A 22555-nucleotide genomic window follows, 5' to 3' on the forward strand; every position below is an offset into this window, starting at 1 on the left:
TGTAAAGGTTCAGCCATCCGCGTTTATGTTTATTTATTAAAAAATATTTGCAGACACTTTCATCCAAAAATAACGTATACATTCATTTTTAATCAAGGACTAAACGATACAGGTAGGTAGCTCATCCCTCCCGTCATTAGGCTACTGAATTACACAGGGTTTCGCTTTTGCCTTTCAGTTTTCGGAGCGAGTACTGCTGTATGCCCCCCTTTAGCAGGACAGCATTCAGATTGTGAGATGATTGCTGAATGTGACAAAATGTTATGGGCTTGAAATTGTGTACAAGCGCTAACTGCACCAAGTGTCCACGGACGGTTATTCCAACCTATCAATCCAGGATCGCATAATGATGCTTGCATAAGAAATAGGCTACTTCCCAAGCTACCAGTTTTTGTGTGGTTAACGGCAGAATATACGTAAATCACTGATTTGGAAATCTTTATTAAACAGGAATAATTAGTCTACAATAGTTATATTGAAATCTGACTATATAATACTCAATGGTAGGCTATACGGTGTATTATTCAGTCTCCGCTCCGTTTTTATGGAAGTTGCACGAATCAACTTCATTCGTTTAAATGTCACCTCGTAGCCTTCCAACGGGTTTGAAGCGGAGCTTTGCTTTACCAACGTTATCGATTGGTTTCAGTTTCTCTAGGGGAGACGTATAGGCTACACGCATGCTTGAACACCACATAATTGTATGTTTGAGGACACCAAATATTTCTTTGATTGCCGAAACGTTTCCACGGTTCCTTGATCTATTACGCGGTAAAATAAGCAGACGAGTGACAGAGGCATCGATCGGCATAATTAGACTACAACTCCTTGTAGTTTGAGAAACGCTGAAGTAGGCCTAGTGGAGGCCGTTAGGCCAACAAGCTGCGCAGTAGACAATGGGTTCTGATCTAACCAGACAACGCAGCGCATACCGGGAATATATATTGACCTGGCAGAAGAGATTAATCTACCTGCATTTTCGCGCGGTGACTTGGCCCAAAAAATATTTAAGACGCATCCAATTTGAATTTAACCCTCCTGTTGTGTTCGTTTTGTTTACTGTGCTCCTGGTCAAAAATGACCGCTGCATGTTATAAATCCATAGCACACAGATCATCTAATGTGATAAGACCTTTGCATCAATTTGTGTTCTATTGAATATAACTAGTTTTATACTTGCATTTGCTATTTATGGCCTGCAGGCCTCACTGACCTGAGCTCATGCAAGTGAGAAAGGGGAAGATTATTGGGGAAAGATTCCAGTGTGGGCTGGCAAAAAAGCAGTGCGAGGGTGTGTGCGCTAATGTACAAAAGCACATACAGTCCATCTGATCTACGTTTGTGCATGTACTCAATTTTGTACACTGACCATTTTCTCAACCATTACTTTTTGACCAGAAATACACATGTATATTCTAAAGTTAAGCAAAACACTCAAATTGTTATAAAAATTATCAAAATTTGTTTTGTGTTCAGATGACCTGTGTTAACAAAGTCAAAGAGCCTCTTGGTAGTCAGAATCAGTTAACAATATTTTTGAGAAAAGAATTGTCAATGGGTCACATTTGACCACAAACACAAGAGGAGGGTTAAGACAATTTCATACTTTTAAGTTCTATTTTCAGACTTAAGACTTAAAGGACCCATGGCCACTCTGTCAATCTAACAGGTTTTCTGAAAGAAATGTTACACCACACAAAGTTGACACTTTTATTCTGCATCCACTTTTTTTTTCACATTTCTAAAGCCCAAGTCAGGCCATCAAACGTATAGCAAAAGCGCAACGGTCAACTCAGTGGCATGAGATGAGAACAGAACCATGTCTGGTTAACAAAATGTAGGCATGCTTGGTTCAAAATGCAAGGGGTATTCATCATGTAGTCTTTTCTTGGTGCTACATTTGTGCTACAAGCATGCCATGGACGCCTACCCCATGGACACTACAGTTATTAAGTGACACAGAAAAGGTTAGCGTGATTCTCCACAGTGCTGACAATTAGTGCCATACAAGTCAATCATACAAAAATCCTCCCATGATTAATACACCCTGCATTCACTTGAAATGCATCACACATTTTGCACCATTCAAATTACACATAGGCACTTCTGCACCAGAGGAAGGAGACACCTTCCTAAACATGAAAAATAAAATATTTCACAAAGAAAACAAATAAAACCTGAACATAAAATTAAACAAAAGACTAGCTATTGTTTTCACACAAAACAGAAAAAACACCGGAGAATTTTGGAGTTTTATTCCCAGTCATCTTCATCACCACCTGCGCTTGTGGCTGGAGGAGCAGCCTGGTCTGCTGAGAAGGAGCCACCCTGAGGAGAAAAGACCCATTTCAGCTGCTAACTTCTTAAACCCTTTCAGACATTATGCACACAGCTGAAGTATTCTCCTTTTCTGGTTTCAGTCAACCATTTTAGCTCAAACTAATGTACCCACCTGTACACCACCCATGGATCTTTAATAAAGTTAAACTTACAGAACTAAGCAGATACTGAACCTACCCAAATAAGCATTTTTATTGGGGGACAAAGGCAGCTCGACGACCAACTAAATCAACCACTTTCCTCAGATCAATTCATAGATTCAACAAGACTGAATGATGGGAGTTACAAAACAGTATCTGCCCATTACCCATGCACAGGCTTGGAATTTCACCATTCTGGGGGCAAGGCCACTTGGCCTTCAGTTGGGCATATTTGGTGGGGGGCACAAAGGCCACATGTCAGGGCACCAAGGCCAAAGTTAACTATACAGTAGTAGGCTAAAAAATTATCAAAGTTGTATTTAGCCTATTCACTGCAGTAGACCTGCATCAATGTATGAAACATTACAAAAACATGAAACATAACAGAACTGTAAATCATCTGATCATCTAATATTTACAGATATCTAGGCTATATATAACATTTATTTTATATTTGGCCTGTTATGAAATCATGTATTGAACAATTTAAGCACAGCTCAGCTTTAAGAAACTCAAATAGCCTAGATGCATGCTTAGCATTTTGTGATCATTAAGGCTACTTTGACAAACTCTTAGTCAGCTGTCCTCTGATTTACCAATATCTAGGCGATATTTGTAACATTTATTTTGTATTTGGCCCGTTATGAAATCATGTGGAACAATTTTGTAAACACATTGTAAAACTTAAAGCCCAAATTTGGAGACATCCATGTATGTCGAACTTTACTGCAAATTCAAAACTGGATTACTCTGGAACGGCTAACTGTACAGGGGACTGCTTTACACCTTTGTGTTCGGTAAGGTCTCCTGTTTATTCTGATATATGGTTTGTCATGTGTTAAAAGAAGGGTTCGTCAGGGGGGGGGGGGCGCACTGTGGCGCAGCAGGCTACAGCGCCCATGCCATATGCGGGCGAGTGCCCACGGGGACCCAGGTTCGAATCCGACCTGCGGTCATTTCCCGATCCCACCCCATCTCTCTCCCACTTGCTTCCTGTCACTCTCCACGGTCCTGTCCAAATAAAGGCAACTGAAAACCTCTGATTTTCAAAGGGGCCTCACGGCCAACACAAGGGGCTACGACGGCCATGGCCGTCGTGAAATTCCTACCCTGCCCATGCAGCTTTACACAACTTCTGGTACAAACCATCCCCACTTCCTGTTTCTTATCCAAATACAGATCATTTACACAGATAGGTCACTGTGCCCCTCTAAGCACTGGAAGAAGAAACTTCAGTTCAGATCTCACCTTCCTCGTGTCTGTTGAAGCAAACACATTGCCTCGCGGGTTAAATCCAGTGGTCCCATGAGCACCAAAGGCTACTTTCTCGAGCCAGTCCGGCACTGGCTGTTGGGCCTGGAAAGAAACAAAATAATAATAATTATTGCTTTTTCCTCCATGAGCCCTGATAACTCCCACAAGGGCCCACAATGCCCTAATCCTTGGAATGCTCGTCAGCCAGCACATTTATTTACGGTGCCTTTACTGCTCCCTTCATGTCCAACAGGGCAACTTTTTATTCAACTTTGACACGCATAAATCCTTTAGCATTAACCTGCTCATTTACTTGAGCAACATCCAACCAGGCCAGCGTAAACAGATGCGCTAAAACAATGCAGGTGATGGTCCATCGGAAATGTTGGTGCTGGCTGAAAAGCCTTCCAGGAAATGTGTGGCAATTACCCCCCCATACTTACCCCTGACAGGACTTTGACCAGAGACCGAGCTATATTGGTGTCTGCCTCTGCGTCAAAAAAGGACACGGCACGGCCAGTGTTGCCACAGCGACCGGTTCTCCCGATGCGATGCACATACTCATCAACGCTGCTTGGGAGGTCAAAGTTCACCACATGCTGCACATGTTCAATGTCCAGGCCTCTAGCGGCGACAGACGTTGCCACCAGGACAGGACACTTCCCAGTGCGGAAGTCACAGAGAGCCTGCTCCCTCTCCCGCTGTTCACGGTCTCTGTGGAAACACCAGAACATTTCTACATTTAAATACCTTTCATGGTACTTTTTCACATCCACTCATTCAAGTCAGGACTGCCACCAAATTTATGTCGGCGCATTAAGACCTAACGATTTAGGGAAAATTGCAATTGGATATGCAGTATCATTTGGATCATTTATGAGGCTTTATCTACATTATGTTGGATACAAATGTATCCGACACACTTTCGTTACGATCCTCCCTTCCACATTAGACAATCGTATCAGTGTCTCCAAAGTGAAGCAATTTGGATCCGCTGGAGACCCCGAACTAATTTTGCTCCCCGGCCACATCGGACGAATGAGGACTGTGTCTCAGTAGTGTATTGCGGAACCGTCTGAAGAGAGGACTTACAAGCCCATGTTCCATTCCGATTCGTTCTGCTCGTTTTACGCGATGATGGCCATGCGGCTTTTCGAGAAGTACATTTATTCATTTGACAGCCATACAGTAAATGGCAACAGATTATAACCTATGCAACTTAAAGATGCTGTAGTTATTATAACCTACTGTAACTGTATGTGACAAATAAATCCCTCTTGATTATTACAAACACTGTGTAGGCTGTGTTCTATAATGTCTTTATCACGGGGTAGGCTATTTTATTCGTTTGTCGTTCGTCGACAAAGCTACCTGGCATTATAATGTGAATCCCTATAAAGTAGCATACAAGCAGTCTATTGCACCCAGGCACTGTTGCACGTGTTCATTGTGTTGTCTCAGGCAGTAACAACTGCTTGACAATAGGCTTTACATTATAGTTCTCTTTAATACATTACTTTTGGTAAACCCAAATACCGGCAAATAATCCAAGTCACAGGATGTACTATTAATTGCAGTCTTTGCAATTTGCTAATAACATTAGTTGAAATGGCAATTTTGATTATAAATGGTTTAATCTTTCAGCCCCACTGTGCATTAAATGCAGGAGAAACCAAACAAATGAAAACAGAAGTGTTAAGGACAGATGGTGAACGCTACAACTACTTTCCAGTAGTGAGTTAACCCTTCCCACACCTCTGCTTTAACTACCAATGGCAAAATGTTCTGTAACAAAGCCTTGCTAGTAACAATGAAATGTCTAGGCATCAAGTCACGCTTACCCATGAATGCTAGTTGTAGGCAACTTCTCCTGACAGAGAAACGTGGCAATGAAATCCGCCTTCCGCTTGGTTTCCACAAAGACCATGGTACGTTCATTTCCTAGGGTTGAGCATTTGCAAGAATCAGGTCACCAGCCAAACATTTCCATGTCACAATCATGTTCCCTCAAGAACAAATATGTGAACACAAGTACAGTCATATGCCTGCTATACACATGCACTATTAAATTTCCAAGTAATTAAAGTGAATGACACAGAACACACACACACACCAAACGATCTTTGACACTTGGGGGAGAAACCACACCTGTAGTCTTTAGTATCTCCAACAGTTGGTCCCTCTTGGAGAACTGGTTCACTTCCAGGATTAGCTGCTCTACATCACTGCAGGCACCCCCAACGACACCCACTGCCAGAAACAAGTAGTCTACTTTCAGGAAATCCGCAGCCAACCTGATGGAAGAGACCACAGACAAGTTTACTTAGGCAAACCGCCAGATTACAATCAGTCTAGCAAGGCCTTGGACACTGCAACTGCAAGGCTACCTGAAACAATTCAAAATATTTGAAAGCAACATTTTCAGGGTACTGGTTCATTACACATGTTCCCTTCCTTTGGGTTGCAATAACTATTCAGGGATTAAAGTGAAAAAAAAAATTATTTGACTGAACTTTTTTCAGGCCATAAGTCATACGTTGTTCATATCTACCTATAGAGATAGCACCCCTTTTGCGGTCGCGACCTATTGGTTTTTAATGTACAAAAAGATGCAAACAGCAAAGTAAAGGGAGTATTCACCTTATTCACAAAGCGGCCATTATTTAAACCAAAACGAGGCTACAGGTTACACTTACTATATAATTAATGCCACCTACAGGTAAATGCATAGAACATAACAATCCTATGATTTGTTTACCCTGTAGCCTTGTTTTAGCGGCCAATGGCCGCCATGTGAATAAGGCGAATTGCGAGTGTTCTTGATTGAGATTGAGTTTTCCTGATGAACAAAACGATATTTCAGTACCATCCCTAACCATTGCTGACTAGCCATTGCTGTTCTTTTCTACTGCAGCAATATTGTAGAAAGGCTTTAACTTACACTCTTATTTAATTACTTCAGGCCAAAAGTGTTTAAAGGGGAGAATTTTTTTCTTATTAATATGCAATTCAACACCAAGTAAAATCTACAAAATCAAGTTTGCAAGACTATTTCCTCATCAAAGTAACAAATCAGAACATTCGAGATATTGTTGCCTCATCCGCATAAAAAGGTGCCATGTGTAATGTCCGCCAAAAAAATCAATTCTTACTCCACATTCCATAAAAGATGGGGGCAGTATACCTCCGAAAATGAGTTGGTCTACCCTAGAGTAACAACCAAGAAACGTGTATTGCAGTTTGGCTGGCGGTTATGTTGCCCGTATACCGCCTCCCATGGCCGAAACTGGTATTATGACACCTGTCGGGCTGTGGCTAGTAATTTAGCATGCTAATTCAGGTTGATATCTCTGCAGCACTATACCTTGTCATTTTTTTTAATGACATCATAGCCCTTATTTCTTCTCATTCTTTTGATTCGTGTATCTCATTTTTTGGATATTTTTACATGCAGGAGGTCTGCACATTTGATAACGGTAATCTGGAGAGGGCGCTTTTGTCTTCAGCAACAGGTCGTATAAGGTTGACAAGAGGTTGCGATATGCCGGGGCGGAGCCAGAGGGGTGGCTCCGGGTGGCACAGGCCAGCCTTGAGATTAGATTGGCCACCCCAAATCCTAGTCTACGATTGGCCGTTAACATGGTCTAAGGCGGGACCTTTCTTGATGCACTTGCAGCAGTTTGAAGTGTCAGACGTCAGAAATGTAAGTGGCAAACACGCTTGCCTTTATTGGCCTGCGGCACAATTGAACTGCGGACCGAAAGGTTTCCCCGATCAGGAAACACTTCTTAATTCGCAACTTTGTGTAGGTTTAACAGAGGTAGCCTAAATATCGTGCCTATGGCGATGACAGCTTTAAAAAAAAAAAAAACATTTATTTCACTTGTCTCGCTGGATTGAATGCAGAATGTGGGCTGTTGCGCAAATAGATGAATGAGGGTCAGGAGATTCTGTTAACAAAAACCTAGTTTTGCTAACATTTTCTCCATTATTATCGTAAAATATGTCTCCATGCAGGACAGGGCTGGTTCTAACCTAGGCTAGGCTACTATATTTGGGTGGGCTGGTAGAAATTTTGGGTGGGCAACATAGCAAAGCTGTCAAATTGGATCATAACATAAACACAAAACAATCAGTACTACCTAGCTTGAGTTGCTGCAGCCAACAGCCAGGGAAAGGCAGTATGTCTGATACATGTATTTAAAATACAAAATAGTATGTAGTCATTTTTATTTTATTTAGTTGGAAAAAAATGGCATCATATTTTGTATCAAAATACTTTATAGGTTTGTAGTTTAAAAATACTGCCAAATACTTTTGGTAAAACCAATAACCTACTTTTGGTGATGTGATTATAAAAGTGCAAAACAATGAATGCAGCACTGGTGCTGACTTGTAATTTGCCCAGAGTTGTTGTGATCAGAATATTGAGATTCAGGCAGTAAAATGTACAGTAGGTTGCTCACACACACAATACACTCCCTCAAACAAACCTCAAGTTTCTTGAGAACTTTAGTCATCCAATTCGAACACATGGAACCGGTTTTGTGGTTAAGTTGCACCATTGTGCAATGTGCACAATGTTTGCTCACATCCAACAATACACTCCTTCATACCAACCTCAAGTTTCTTGAGAACTTTAAAGTTGTCTATCTGTGCATCACAAACACAACTGACCCCCTTACTCAACAGTTCGCGATGATGACAGATATTGTATTTTTTTATGCTAATACGCTCAGTCAAAACCGTCCGTCGCAAATTGTGAAACACATTGTTGGACATGTCATAACAGACGGGATAATAAATAGGCTACGGTTTATATTGTGTCTTTACACATGTTAAGCCCTCCTTACACTGACAGACTTTGGAAAGATTTGCAAAGATTTGGAAAAGATTTTTGAAAGACTACAGTCTCAGACCCTCTCACATCTAAAGACAAGTAGTAGAAGTCACTGACTATGATTTTGCAATCAGACTGCAACTAGATTCCTTTAAATTATTACCCATCGTGCAATAGATAAACAGGAACTGAAATAATAGCCTACTGAACTCAGTCGTATTTTCGTGTTTCTGCAGCATTGTTTCACGCGTGACATCCCTAACCGTAGAGTTGTTCTGTCACATGGAAGAGCCGACTAAATATGTATAAGAAATTACAAATATTATAAGAATAACATTATAATCATATAGGCTACTGCTGTCGCCTACTTTGCCCCTTCCTGTTTGGTGTTGGAGAGAGGTCACTATTTGCATGAGCCACGACTACAAAGACTTGCGATAATATCGTCGTAACGGCAAAACTAGAAAAGGACTGACTCCGACTGACTTAAAACCGCCGATTGGCACCTTACACTTAACGATCTAGTTGACGGGAGCGCGCCGCGATTCCAGCACAAATCCCATGATTTCTGTCCGACTTTGGAAATGTAGTCGCCAACTGTGATAACAGACCAAAATCGTACAATGTAAGGCCGCCATTAGTTGCATTGATTAAAAACTGTAACACTAATAGGCTACATCGGGTGGCATCAGGCTATCTGTTCAAGTCATAGGTGACACCCAAAATGAATGACCTCCCCTGACAAGAGTTCGCGATAGTAGGCTAAGAAATTGTATACATTGATGCACGGAAAGAATACAGCATACTCTTATCTCCGAATTCGCACATAGAGCTCACAATGTAGCCTAGGCTAGCATATCCAAAAAAGTTAAACGGATTGGCCAACCTCATCAGCTGTATCGATTGTGTCACTATAATCCAACTTTTAGACCGTTAGTCCTCCAGACGTTTTTTTTAAGCAAACGCCCCAGGGCAATGAGACAATCGTGTAGGGCCTAGCAATAAACAAAGCGAAACTCATGGCTGACGTATCTTCTTTAGCAGTCACTGATTGAGACACAGAAAGTTCTCAAGAACACTATTAGGTCTTTAAAGATTTAACATCACACACATTAATTCATCGGACCGCCCCCCCCCTCCTATTTTTTTTCTCATCGGATCTGCATCGATCTCAAATATGGCATTTCTAGAATCAAATTGACGGAAATCCGTCGCACGACGGAGAACTTTAATCCTTGACTATTCTGTTAGTTGTCAACTATTAAATTAACCATAAATATTTTTTAACGGTGCTTCAGACACTTTCGCTCTTTAGTATCAAACATGGCCGTAGAACATCATTGAGACGTAGACAAAAAAAAAAAAAAAGGACAGTCAGGACAGACCTTTGGATCTCCTCTGGATAAGTGGCACTGAACATCAGTGTCTGCCTCTCCTCTTTGGGTGGCATTCCGGGAGAGCCCACCAGCTTGCGCATGTCTGGCTCAAAGCCCATGTCCAGCATTCGGTCAGCCTCATCCAGCACCAGGTAACGCAACTTAGTCAAGCCAACCTGAAACACACACACACACACACACACACACACGGTCAACCACATCAGTACAGTTCAAGACTCATGATGTGCTTATGACTTGGAAAACAAAGCAGGCCCAACCTTTCCTCTTCCTATGATGTCCAGCAGTCTCCCTGGAGTTCCACAAAGCACATTGCAGCCCTTCAGGACTTCCCTGATTGTGTGTCCCGTGCTGATGCCTCCATACACCACTACTGGACGCACACATGTCCTATACAACCACAGGGCAACAATGTGCATTTACCATACTGTACACTAACCATACCTTGTTCAGGTCAAATGAATGATGAATGTTAACAGGTTTTAAAGATCATACAGATTCGTGTTCCGTTTCCGAAAACATATCCATATACAGCAGTGTTTTTAACTGGTGGGTCGGGACCAAAAAAAGTGGGTCGCAGAACCATCCTGGGTGGATCATGGAGCTTGAAAAATGTTATATATAAAAAAAATTAAAAAAAATCACCCATTTAAAATCCCACCTTATCAGATCTAATAATGGGCCTTTATTTTGATAGACTTTATTTCTGTCAGTCATTGCCATGGACATAGACAATGTCATGTTAGACATCATGTTAGCCATCATTTTAGCAGTACACACTAGTAGGCTACGACCCTGAATATTTTAAGTAGGATATGGTTTCACTTAAATTGAGGCAAAATGGGACAGAAACCCCAGTGTGCGGTGTTCACTGAATTGCTGGCACAAGAGAAAATGCCACATGGAAACAAAGCACACCTGTCAAAGACAAACCTATCGAGTACTTTGAAAGGTGACATCAGGAGTTGAAGACTTCACAAATTTAATGTCAAACATCAGCATGTTCCAAACAAGTAGGCCTACAGGCAAAAATGAATGGGTCGTGACTTAATGAACATGGGAAATTGTGGGTCTCACAATTTGTCAGATCAGTTAAGAACCACTGATGTACACCACACGTTAGGGTAGCAAAAACATGTGATTGGGTTAACTTTGTAAAAGCACACTGAGGTAAAGATGTGACGAAACCAGCAGGACAACTTCTCCTTTCTAATACTGAAGAACACTTGCACACAAGTTTTGGCATGCAAACTACAATGCAATGCCCTGTCTCGCACAGCATGCCTACCCAAAGGCAAACTTGCGCGCCTCCAGGTAGATTTGGTTGATGAGCTCTCGGGTAGGGGCCACGATGATTGCCTCGGGCTCCTGCTGCTCGCTGAATTTGCTGGCCGCCACTCCATCGCTCATGAGCTTCTGCAGGATGGGCAACAGGAAGGCAGCCTGCGGCAGGAAGTGACAATGTGGAAACTAGCACCAACCGCCAGACACATCCATAAACTCCCTCTTTCACCACAACCACCCCCCCCCCATACCCAAGACACACACACACACACACACACACACACACACAAACAATACAGACCACACTGATTCTTAGCATGTAAGTACCACTAAATCATTGTGGTCTGTTGTCTATGTTAAAAAAAATAAATGGCTGATCACTTTAATTGTTGACAGGGAATTGACATGTGGTTGGATATAACATTACTTAGATAGATGGGGGTAGCTTACGGTTTTTCCTGATCCTGTTTGGGCACAGGCCATGAGGTCCCTGCCTGCAGTAATGATGGGGATGCCATACTTCTGGACAGGGGTGGGTTTGACGTAACCCGACTTGTTAACGTTTCTGCTCAGCGACTCGCACAAGTTTGCTTCTGCGAAAGTCTGAGAAGAGATACAGGAGATAAGGAACTCACAGCAAAGCAGCTCTACATAAAGTTTCCTTCCCTCAGCTGCAGACATCAGCAGAAAAAAAGACCAAGACATTACTTGAGATATGAATCTGGCCTGGTGTGCAAAATTGATAAAAAATAAAGAAACAATGTAATACATTATGTGGCACAATTGTGAGGACATACAATCAGATTACAATGAAAGCTCATACTTATGTAGGAGGCCAGGTTAACATGCAATGCTACAAAAAGCACACAAATCAACATGCAACATTCAAGAGCAGTTTCCGCCCAAGCAGTATTAACTATGCAAAAGGCAAGCCCCAGCTTCAGTAAAAGCAGCCCAATGCAAATAAATGGAGATAACGTGAACACAGCTGAACCAAGTACAGACTCACCACGATGGCCGGTGGTGGGTTGCTTCCACTCACATCTACCAAAATGTCGTCATATTTATCGAAATTAATGCCCGTCTGAAACTTCGAAAAGACGGCATCCTCCTCTTCCGGAGGTGGAGGAGGAACATAGATCACCTTTGGACCTGTGGCAGAAAAGTACTGACATTAACAACAGGACAAGTTACCCTCATGGCCCCCATTGACTGGACCTCCAATGGGCAATTCTGTGCTTCTGAGCAAAATGGCAAAGACTTACCAGCATTTTCTCCATCACCTCCATTTTCACCATCCCTTCCTCCTACAAAGTGACAAACACAGCACAGGACTTTAAACTTTTGTGTACAGGGCAACACCTCCAATTTTTTTCAAAACAAACACCATTATTAATTCCATAAATTCATATCACTACTTCTAGTACTCATTCTTAACATTTTACACCAATGTAGGTATGTATAGCACTGCTTGTATTCCTTGAGGGTTTATTACAGGAGAAGCGCATCAACTTGATCCAACTAATCCAACAAATGCAGAAATCAAGAGTATAAATAGTTGACACATTAGTGGAATATAATAGCACTTAAACAAGCCATTACATTTATAATGACCAATATAATTTCAGTCCAGTCTTACCAATTCATCCACAAAAGCAGATAGCAATATAGCTTCTTCTGAAACCATCGGACATCTATTGTAGCCACATTACAAATTGAGTTGTGTCCTTATATACCTTAAATGTGCTGATTTATAGTATACACCATGTAGGCCTATAGTTACACATGAACTACATTAAAGTTTGTTTGAGCCAGAAAGTTTGCTACATTCCTATTTTCACTTTCTAACCCCCACTCCCCTCACATTCTATTCCCCCCCCATTATCTGGAGCGTTTACTGCAGTCACCTTTGCCAACGACTTCCTCATCTTTCCCCATGAAACCTGAACAGAGACATCCACAATGAGTCAAGAGTTCAACTCTGAGCAACTTCTGCATCTACACTACATCTACAACATTACAACATTGTACAACTCCCTACTCAACGTACCTCCACTCCCCCGAAAGCCATCACCTCCTCCATCTAAAAATCATACACAAAAGGAAGATATTAAAGTTTTTACTCACTGCAAAAAAAAAAAAAAAAACATTTTCAAAGGCTGCATCAGGCCTATTGTAACCATTAGCTTGAAACACAAGAGGGCAATCAACATTCATATCATTTCAACCAATTACCTTGGAAGCCACCACGACCACCTCTGCCACCACGTCCTCTTCCTCTACCGCCAAAGTCACTATTGAATTCTGCAAAGTAGTAAACAGTCCAGTCCAGTAAACAATCCTCTATGTTATCAAATTACCATCTCATTACAAGATGATTCACATCTGTAGGGATTTACTTCAAAGGAGAATTCCGGGGGTTTCACAACAGCTAGAGCTACAGTGCTACATTCTGGGGGCACAGTACTCGGTGACCTCAACAGATCTATATGAAATCGCCGGAATTCTCCTTTAAGAGTGAAATTTTCTTTTTACCATTTTCAAATTACACTTTAATATAGTAATATAAAATGGACACATTACCATTGTCATTTCCATTTTCATCATTCCCTGCGAAAAAAATAAATAAAATCAACACTACACTCAATATGGTGAATCGATTTATCAAGTCATCAACATAAGTAGCATTACGTGGAACCCTAATGACTGACAAACTACATCTATTCACACAAGGGGGAATACTCGTCATTTTTGTACAGAGAAGTATATATCAAATACCAGAGTTAAATGAATCTCTGAATCCGCCACCCCCCCTTGAGCCTCGTCCACCTGTTAAGAGATACAAATTATTTGCACAACTAAAGCAAATTACATATTTAACAAGCAACATTAAAGGCAACCAGGCCAATTTGCACCATCTAGAGGCTGTATGAGCAATGCACTACTGGAGTGGAAACGCTTAACATGCAGTCAATGGCTCCCAACACTTCAAGGGGCCATGGCATAGCAGTGCAGTATTTTGGGTTGATCATGTTCAAAATGTGATCAATTTGAAAGCAATTACCTTCACTATTGATGTTAACCATTCGTTTTCATGACTAAATGCATGTGTAGTCCTACTACTGTGTGTAACTAATACCTTTTTATTCTAGGCTGTAACAAGGAGCCATATCTTACAAACATGTGATAAGAACATCTATGAACACTGCCATGCATAATGACTGATTGATGACTCAATTCAGAATCTTAGTCTGAGCTGTTTACACATCACATTAAATGGGGATTACAAAACTTGCCTCTGCCTCCTCGAAATCCCCCTCTACCACCTTCATCATTTCCATTTTCATCACCTCCTATAAGACAGAAAAGCTTTTAATGACACATTCTATTACTCTTATGTTCAGCTGACACCTTGTGCATGCCAAAACCTCCTTTTTTAGGTTCAAATACAGCTCAATTGGCAAAATAGTTTCAAATTACTACATATTCTTCAAGTAACAAAAAAATGGAAAGGGCGACACTGCTTCATGTATAGGGCCGGTTTATTGATGAACTGACATTTCGGACAGTCAGACCTTCAGAGACTACCACTACCTACTGTAATTCATTATGTCAGTAAAAAGTAATTAACTTTAAGGGAGGCACCGATTAAGAAATTCAGGACTGATACATAAAATAACAATTTGGCCAATACCAATATCTTTTTCTTTGATTACTTCTTTTTTGTTGTTAATTATACCCTTTAGTAAAGTCTTTTTCAGGCCTTACTAGCACAACATTTACCCAGTGCAGAACTAATGCAGCATAACAGATATACATCATAATTAACTAACTTTCTCAATACATGCACTACATTTAGTTCCTTGAGAGACAGAATTGAGACCCTCTTACTAAGACATGTTACTACACAAAATGTATCTGAACCTGAGGAAAATGACCGGTTGAACCCACCGCCGCCTCCTCCACGGCCTGACAAGGAAAACATTCAGGTTAAATTCCAGAGCATGGCTTTTGTAATTGTTGAGCAACACAATTTGTACAAGGCATGTTATGGCATCACAGTACCACCTATTGTTGTTGTTGTGCCTTTTATATTCTAGCATTCATAAATCTAATGAATGTGAACAATCTATGTTGACTGCAAATCAGATTGTGATGAACATTACTTGAAGAGCATAGAACTTTCCTCTCACTACAATTTCAGTGCACTTTAAAAAGCCATCTTGAAATGAGTACCTCAGCACATGAAAATGTATTTAGATACAATTTAAATATACTTCGAATTGGTCATCTTATACAATAAGGGGTGAAAGCACTGCAAAACGAAGCCTACATGAATGCAAGAAGTCTCCAACACTTATTAAGTCATCACCTCTACTTCCACCCCTTCCTCCAAATCCTCCTCCTCCTCCACTGTTCCAGGAACTTTTCTCATTGTCTAGAAACCACAAATATAATTTGTTAAAATTATAACCGGCTCAATTATTGAGTCACAAATTGAATCCACCATACCATTTCTGGAGAAGCTGCTTTTCTGCCCTCCACTGTTCCACGAACTTCCTCCGTCCCCTATATAGGAAAAAACACTTAAATGTGAAACTTCAGTATTTAGAAAGCTGAGCCTTATTATTCTTGCACCTTTCTGGGTGCACATTTTCACTGTAGACAAAAATAAGTAAAGTCACTCCAATAGAGTTTGAATGCTATAACCAATAACCACCTAACTTTAAATGTAATCCTATGGGTAAGCATCTGTGTCGGAACAAACCAATTGCCTTCACCCAACAAGTTCATAACCTCATAGACCTTAGACCTAGCCTAGAAATCTAGACGGACTGTAATTTGCCGCCAGGGCTAGTCTAGCAACTCTCCGTTGGCTCGCAAGCTGGAAAAATGAAACTTCGATAGGGCCAATCACATCGTGTATAGACGTTAGGCGGGCTTAACATAATGATTGACGGCAGAGTTGCAACGGTTTAGCTTGAATTCCCTGCTACTTGAAAACAAAGATGTTTCTGGATGTTGCTGTTGGCGAACAGCGTGACAAGTTTTTTTTTTAAGTTGGCAAAAGTTTGAACTAGCACACTAGCTCCGCTGGTGGGAAAACGCATGGGACTCATGAGCTGTAGTGCTGTCCTATTGCATGCAGAGGGAATTTGACAGACAACCGATTATCCCGCCCCTCGGACTGAGCACTCCCAACGGTGATGCCCAGAGCCTACATTTTAATGTGGGTCTGGCTCGTCAGCTACCCCAGACCTGTCTCTCTACCTCAATAACAGCAAAGGAACTTCAGATAAAAAAAAAAAAAGATTTAAATAATTTTCCCCTTTAGGTCTACACACAATCTGAAAATATTCTCATAGAGAAATGACTTATCAGGTTGATGAAACCCCTTTGCCTACAATCAAGCTAGTTGCCATTAGATTTTAACAGACACTATTTAAAACATGGCTTCAGCAGAGTAAACTCAGTGGGCAAAAAGACATTACTTACAGTAGCTAAAAATAAAAAATAAAAAAAAACTCACCAAAACTTGTGGTAGTGCTAGTAGCGACCGGCTCCTGAAAATTTAAACAAATACAATTTGCTCTGAACCAGAGTAAGAAATTAAGCTTGTTAACAGATTGTAGCTTTTCACCCACTCTACCTTGTCCATCTGACACATACATGATAATTTATTCACATATACATTTATAACTATTTATAATACTAAAATGTGTAAATTGTCTTACCTCTTCCCAATCATCCATTTTGTTAAGTTGCGCTAAAGGCAGTAAGACAAACAAAGGCACCAAGATTAGACTTTGAATGTTGAATTGAATGTTATTCATTATAAGTCGCGTCTGCTCAATGAACATTTACACGTAACGTAAATGTAGACTGGCTTTAAAGTTGCCAGCGCAGGTCTCAAAAAAACAAAAAAGGGTAGCACTTGCCAGCAATGTCAGGTTTGGAAGGACACCAACTTAAGTTAGTCAACCTGTATACATGCAGTTTAGTGTCCAAGTGAGTAAGTGTCCCAAAGTTGGAGAACAACCTACTGCCAGCGTTGAGTCATGGGCGGGCCTTAGGGGGCCATGCCCCTCCAAACAGGCCGATGTGCCGTTCTCTCCCTGACATAAAAGACCTATCTAAATATCATTACGGCTATGGGTGAAATTAAATCCATATTGAAAACTGATGTTGAACACTTGGCCTGAACACTTGGCCTGACACAGACCGACACTTGTGTCAACTATGCTACTGTTGATTCTGTGCACAAACTGCACGATGAAGAGGGATTCTGCACACTCGGACACCGTTGTGCGCTGAGTGTCAGATACATTTACCATCACTCCTGCAACGCCAAATGAGCATAAATCTCAACCAGTAGGATTTTTTGACACTGCTGCATAAGAACTTCAGTAGCAGGCCTCACAAGGTGAGGCGAGGTGAACAACGTTTCTGACCGCAGGATGACCCAAGTTGTCAGAGGAGGCTCACTGAGGCGCTGTGAATGCATGAGCTGTTGATAAATCAATTACAGAAACCATAAATAAAGGGCCAAACTGACATGTTGCATTTCCTATATATTCCAATATTGTCCAGTGCTAATGAAAATCTCGAGCAACTTAAAGGGCGTATAGTGCTTTCGATCATGTAGGCTACATAGGGGAGGTTGAATCGCGCTTTAATGAGCGCAACACAGCTTTATCCAGAGGGAGACATTTTTGGATGCAGTGACAAAGAGTCATCATGGACTTGGCTGGGAAATGTGACAGTTGTGGAGTCTGCATTCGTAGCCTGTTGCAAAACTGTACTGCACAAAATCTCCAAACTCAAAAACAGCAGACTAACAGTCAATAAAAGTGGAGTCAGAGCAGCACAAAATACTAAAAGCCATGTCGAGTGTCCTGTTCGCTCTTAAACTTTGTCACATTTGGTGCATCTAACTACCCCCTTTATGACTGTTGCAATTCGTTCTGTACTTTAAAGAACAAGTTGAGTGATTACATAGTCTATGTGCAATGTTGCGCATTGCTGTAATATTATCAGTATGTGCAATTTGCTTTTGAGCAGGATCTTACAAGATCTCGCAAATGAATGAAGACACCTGATGGTGAGATTTTGCACTCGGCTGTAGCCTAGGGCTGCTAGTGGCGAGTCCATTATAGCCCACTTACTTGTATTGTAGCCTATGCAACGCTAGTCTATTAAATGCTAGACTATGACCGCTATGTTCTTGCACTATTTTCCCCCATGATCATATTGTTTCAGTTATACAAAAGGCTCGAATGATGCTCTTTATTATATGCCATTTTTGAAAATAATAATAATAATAATAATAATAATAATAATAATAAAAGTGAGGTGCACCCCCCCCCACACACACACACCCTTTGCTCTCTTGCGCCGACCCTGCCTACTGCCAAGTGTGCTTAACCTTCGCGAGACAGGTTAGTTTTACCCTACCGATGATGTGTGGTTGCAATGGTAATTGTGCGAATTTAACAGCAGGTTCGGACATTTGGTTCGTGCTTATGGCTGAGGAGCCGCTGATGCAAAGCTACCATCTGCGGGCTGGAGTGAACGCATTAAGTCAGAATCCCTCCCAAATGTAGCGATACCCATGCACCCAGGCGCGTAGCAAGCGTGGGGGATGTGGGTGTTATAACATACACACTTTTGCTGGAACACGATTCCATCCCCCACACTTTTTGTCAGATTAAAATGAAAGTAAAATATGGAAATAAACGCTCTCGTAAAGAGTTGGAACCGTATCTACAACGCACACAAAGAGACAAATAGGTCTGTTGATTTTATTGAACGGTCATCCAGCCAATCACATCAAGTTAGCCAGTGAAGAACCTGATGGCTCTGATCAAATTCAAAGTGTGCATCTTTCAAGATGTGCTGCTGTTTGTGCAGAAAGACCTTTGGCTACTGTTCTCAGAGCATTATGCTTTCTCTGTCTATGATCTGCAGCTTTTCTCAAACTATGGGCCTCCTCAACAATTAACCTAATGGTCCACGTAGCCGCGAAATTAAGTTATGCCTGGTGCTTCACACGTCTGATCTGATTTCACTGTCAATGTGTGTGTCGTAGTGCTACGTCTTAAATACGATCGCGTTCCATTTAGAACATCTTATTTTGATCTTACAAACGGAGGCGTCAAGACACATTTGAGTTCTACATCTGAGAACTAAGATTTCCAGCATGTAGAACACAAATAGAACGCTTAGAGCGCTCATGCAATGTGTGTGTCCCTGCAGCAAGTGAAACTGGAGGTAACGTGGGCTAGAAGCAATAATAGTTTAAACAACACGTGGCTTCCTGTATCAATGGAAAAAGCATATAGACTGCTAATCATAATCTTTAAATTGACATTAATTAAGCTGGCTATATGCAACAATTTATTTATATTCCCTTTGTTTGGGTAGACTTCAAACGTTTTTGAATTTGAGCTTACAGTTCTGTCACTATTCTGTGTCCTTTACATGTATTTAATATTAGTGATACCTCGAAATTAGGCTGCTGTCTGTTAGGGCAATTTATTGTAGCCTGCTAACCCATATGCACAAAACATAACTTCTGAAATTATTTTTTTGATTTATAACATGAGATATGTCTCCATGTAGGGTAGTGTCAAATAGTGAAGTGATAGCAGGTAGATCATGTAGGCCTACATGTCACATGAGCCACACATATGAGGGGCGCTGCTTCTTCTGTCCCTCCCAAACTGCATTAAAATGGTGTGTTTAGCAATCAGAATTTCTAATTTTTTTCGGGGTAGAAACTGCCGGACACCAATATAGTCCGCACCCCTCTCTGAAAATACTTACAACGTCCCTGTAGGGAGTTATTTATAATTTGGCAAGATTGTTTCATTTTCCTATCCCACAACCCCCACACTTTTAAAAAGCTTGATACGCCCCTGCATGCACTTAAGTGTTTCGGTTGGTCTAGCCGGGACGCCCGATGAGAAGAGCCGTTCGTGACTCGGTCGGGGTGCGGCTGGAAAAGCGCCACACCTCTCCTGACACTACACCGCACGTTCGTGGAGAACCTAGCGTGAAATCACTTGTAGACGACCAGTGTGTAACCGTCCTTTGGTTGTTTAACATCCTTCATCTATGGCCGATCTGAGTAGACATTTGAGATATAAATGCACGACAGTCCATTCGAGATATTGCCATTTAGCAGCTAGCCACAATATTTTCTGGAGAAAGCAGTCGCCCTGCCATTTTTTTTCTCGCTTTGAATTACACGTTTGTACCAACACAAATTATTTTTCGAGCGGCAAACTTCTTATGCTCACAACAATTATTATTAACCACCTGTTAAATAGGTGGTTTTTAGCACGAGCACAATTAAGGGACATAAAAATTACAAGTACAACTTAGCATGGGGAATTTGGGACACTGAACTGCACGTAGAATCTTACGTGGGGGGTTTGAAATGGCATAGTTATCACTTAGGTGTTGATTTTATCCAAATAGTTGAACACTGAATTGAATAATGGTAACGTTTACAATTACTACGATTTGAACGCATTGCTAACCAACAATCACAAGTTCAATGTTGACCAACATGTGGCCCAGCTATTTGACTTTAATGGTAACGTTAACGTTACATTAGCATAAAGTTACAGTGAAGTAACGTTACCGCTGTTAATGCCAATTCCCCTTTATAACCTCGAGGGCGATTTCAGATAAAACTAACGTTACTTCAAATAATCTTAACAGCATAGCATGGAATTCGGAGTAATATACCCTAGCCTTTATATCTACAAATCTACAAGGTTGACTGACCAAATTTCATTACTGTTAGCTAGTCATTGACTACCACGAGTTAACGGCACAGTTTAAGCTAACCACGTGGCATCTTGCAAGCAAGCCTTGCATGCATTAATTCTCCACATTTGAATGTGTGAAATAGCATGGTCATATCAGCTATTACAATTATATAATGCACGACACTTAGATATGTATTTAACGTCATTATTATCGAGCATCGTGGCGTACATACGTTTTTCTGTAAAACTTGCCGGTTACTTTGGGCGAGGATCTCTTGGCGTGGCCGCTACCAGCTCTGCGATCAAGTGAAAGGAAGGAACTACGTAAGTTACCAGGTGGAAACTAAACTCATGGCGGGAAATTGATTAATATAGCTAGGTTCAAAGGTCATATCGTAATTATTATTTTAAGCAGTTAAACAAAAGCAAGAACTTTGTGTGGGAGAGATATAAACCAATAAAATAAGTGTATTATTCTTGTTGTTGTTAAATACTGCCTTCCTACAAGTTTAACCAGATATTCTGTTTTTCCCCAGGACAGCACTTTTTTTTAAGTCTGGATTTATATATATATTTAATCCCGTTTCATCATATTTCGGCCGTGTGGGAGCAATAGGTTCATTAACCAAATTTTCAAACAGTGGGGTGATGGGTCGTCAGTCTCCCGCTTTGCTCACCGCTTCAGAAACTGCTCTCCTCTATCTGCCCCTCGATCACTGCGTTCCTCCAACTAACATCTGCTCTCGCCCTGTAGTAGGAGGGTAGAAATGAAGTGCATGTATGTGTGTTTATAGATATTAGAAAGATAGATACCGCATTGGGCTCCAGAATTTAGGTTTTATAGCGCCACCATCATTGTGGGGGCAACACGGAGGCCAATGAGGCGGTCTCTGATTGGAAATCAGACAGGTGTCTCTGATTGCCAGCAAGTGTTGGCCATTGACAGTAAGGTGTTTGCCCCCATATCTTTCTAATATCTATGGGTGTTTTGTTGGGTTGTTAGATATGTCGAGAGGAGGAGGTAGGCTATTTTCGGAAGGGTTGGTCGGGTCTTCTAGTATGGCTTCTTATGCCGCATTCACACTGGCACTTGAAGCAGCTCCTAACTGCCCAAATAACATGATAATGCGGCATCTGGCGAGTTTTCACATAGACCTCCGTTTCTCGAAGTCACAGTGGGGATCCGGCTGAGTAGGCTACTACACCCCTCTACCTCTTTCTCCTTGGGCCCGTCCCATTTCTCCCCCCTTAAAACTTCCACTTGGTTTTGATTGCCCTCAACATTAAAGCCCCCTCGACAAGGGAAGTGGAGGTGAAGATCTTTCCCTATAAATTGGGACACCACTAAATGCAAATTAGCGTAGCGAACGTGCTCACCTACGTCACGCGCAGCGCCGACGTGTCTACCGGTAGTAGCCTGCTACTATTTTCATTCAGGAACATGCCCATTCCAGCGGTCGTTGTTGTGTGGGCTGTGCTGGTTTATCTACGTATAGTTAATCAACAAAGATATTCGTGTTCATG

General features: G+C 41.3%; 1 protein-coding gene across 1 annotated transcript; it reads right to left on the reverse strand.

Annotated features, from left to right (window-relative positions):
* Positions 1–1696: 1696 nt before the first annotated feature.
* On the reverse strand, positions 1697–17005 carry ddx4 (DEAD (Asp-Glu-Ala-Asp) box polypeptide 4). Its single transcript, XM_076284455.1, has 22 exons — positions 16988–17005; positions 16783–16816; positions 15765–15821; positions 15625–15690; positions 15177–15221; positions 14549–14605; positions 14031–14081; positions 13836–13862; positions 13488–13556; positions 13303–13335; positions 13160–13195; positions 12518–12559; positions 12262–12404; positions 11703–11855; positions 11257–11411; positions 10229–10358; positions 9960–10126; positions 5883–6028; positions 5576–5675; positions 4178–4448; positions 3729–3836; positions 1697–2328 (listed from the first exon to the last, which is right to left on the reverse strand). Exons 1-22 carry the CDS (start codon positions 17003–17005, stop codon positions 2254–2256), a joined length of 1983 nt encoding a protein of 660 aa, XP_076140570.1. The 3' UTR covers positions 1697–2253.
* Positions 17006–22555: the final 5550 nt, after the last annotated feature.

Source organism: Alosa pseudoharengus, unplaced genomic scaffold (genome assembly GCF_046254945.1).
Source record: "Alosa pseudoharengus isolate Yale_2024_CS ecotype anadromous, Long Island Sound unplaced genomic scaffold, YU_APseudo_1.1 YU_APseudo_1.1_scf_14, whole genome shotgun sequence".
In the NCBI taxonomy this organism is placed as follows: domain Eukaryota; kingdom Metazoa; phylum Chordata; class Actinopteri; order Clupeiformes; family Clupeidae; genus Alosa; species Alosa pseudoharengus.

Excerpts from the sequence above, each read along its gene's own strand:
- ddx4 (XM_076284455.1), bottom strand. Across the intron at positions 15,822-16,782 it reads TAGCACTACCACAAGTTTTG|GGGACGGAGGAAGTTCGTGG; the intron begins GTGAGTTTTTTT and ends TTTCCTATATAG. Across the intron at positions 10,127-10,228 it reads ACATCATAGGAAGAGGAAAG|GTTGGCTTGACTAAGTTGCG; the intron begins GTTGGGCCTGCT and ends TGTGTGTTTCAG.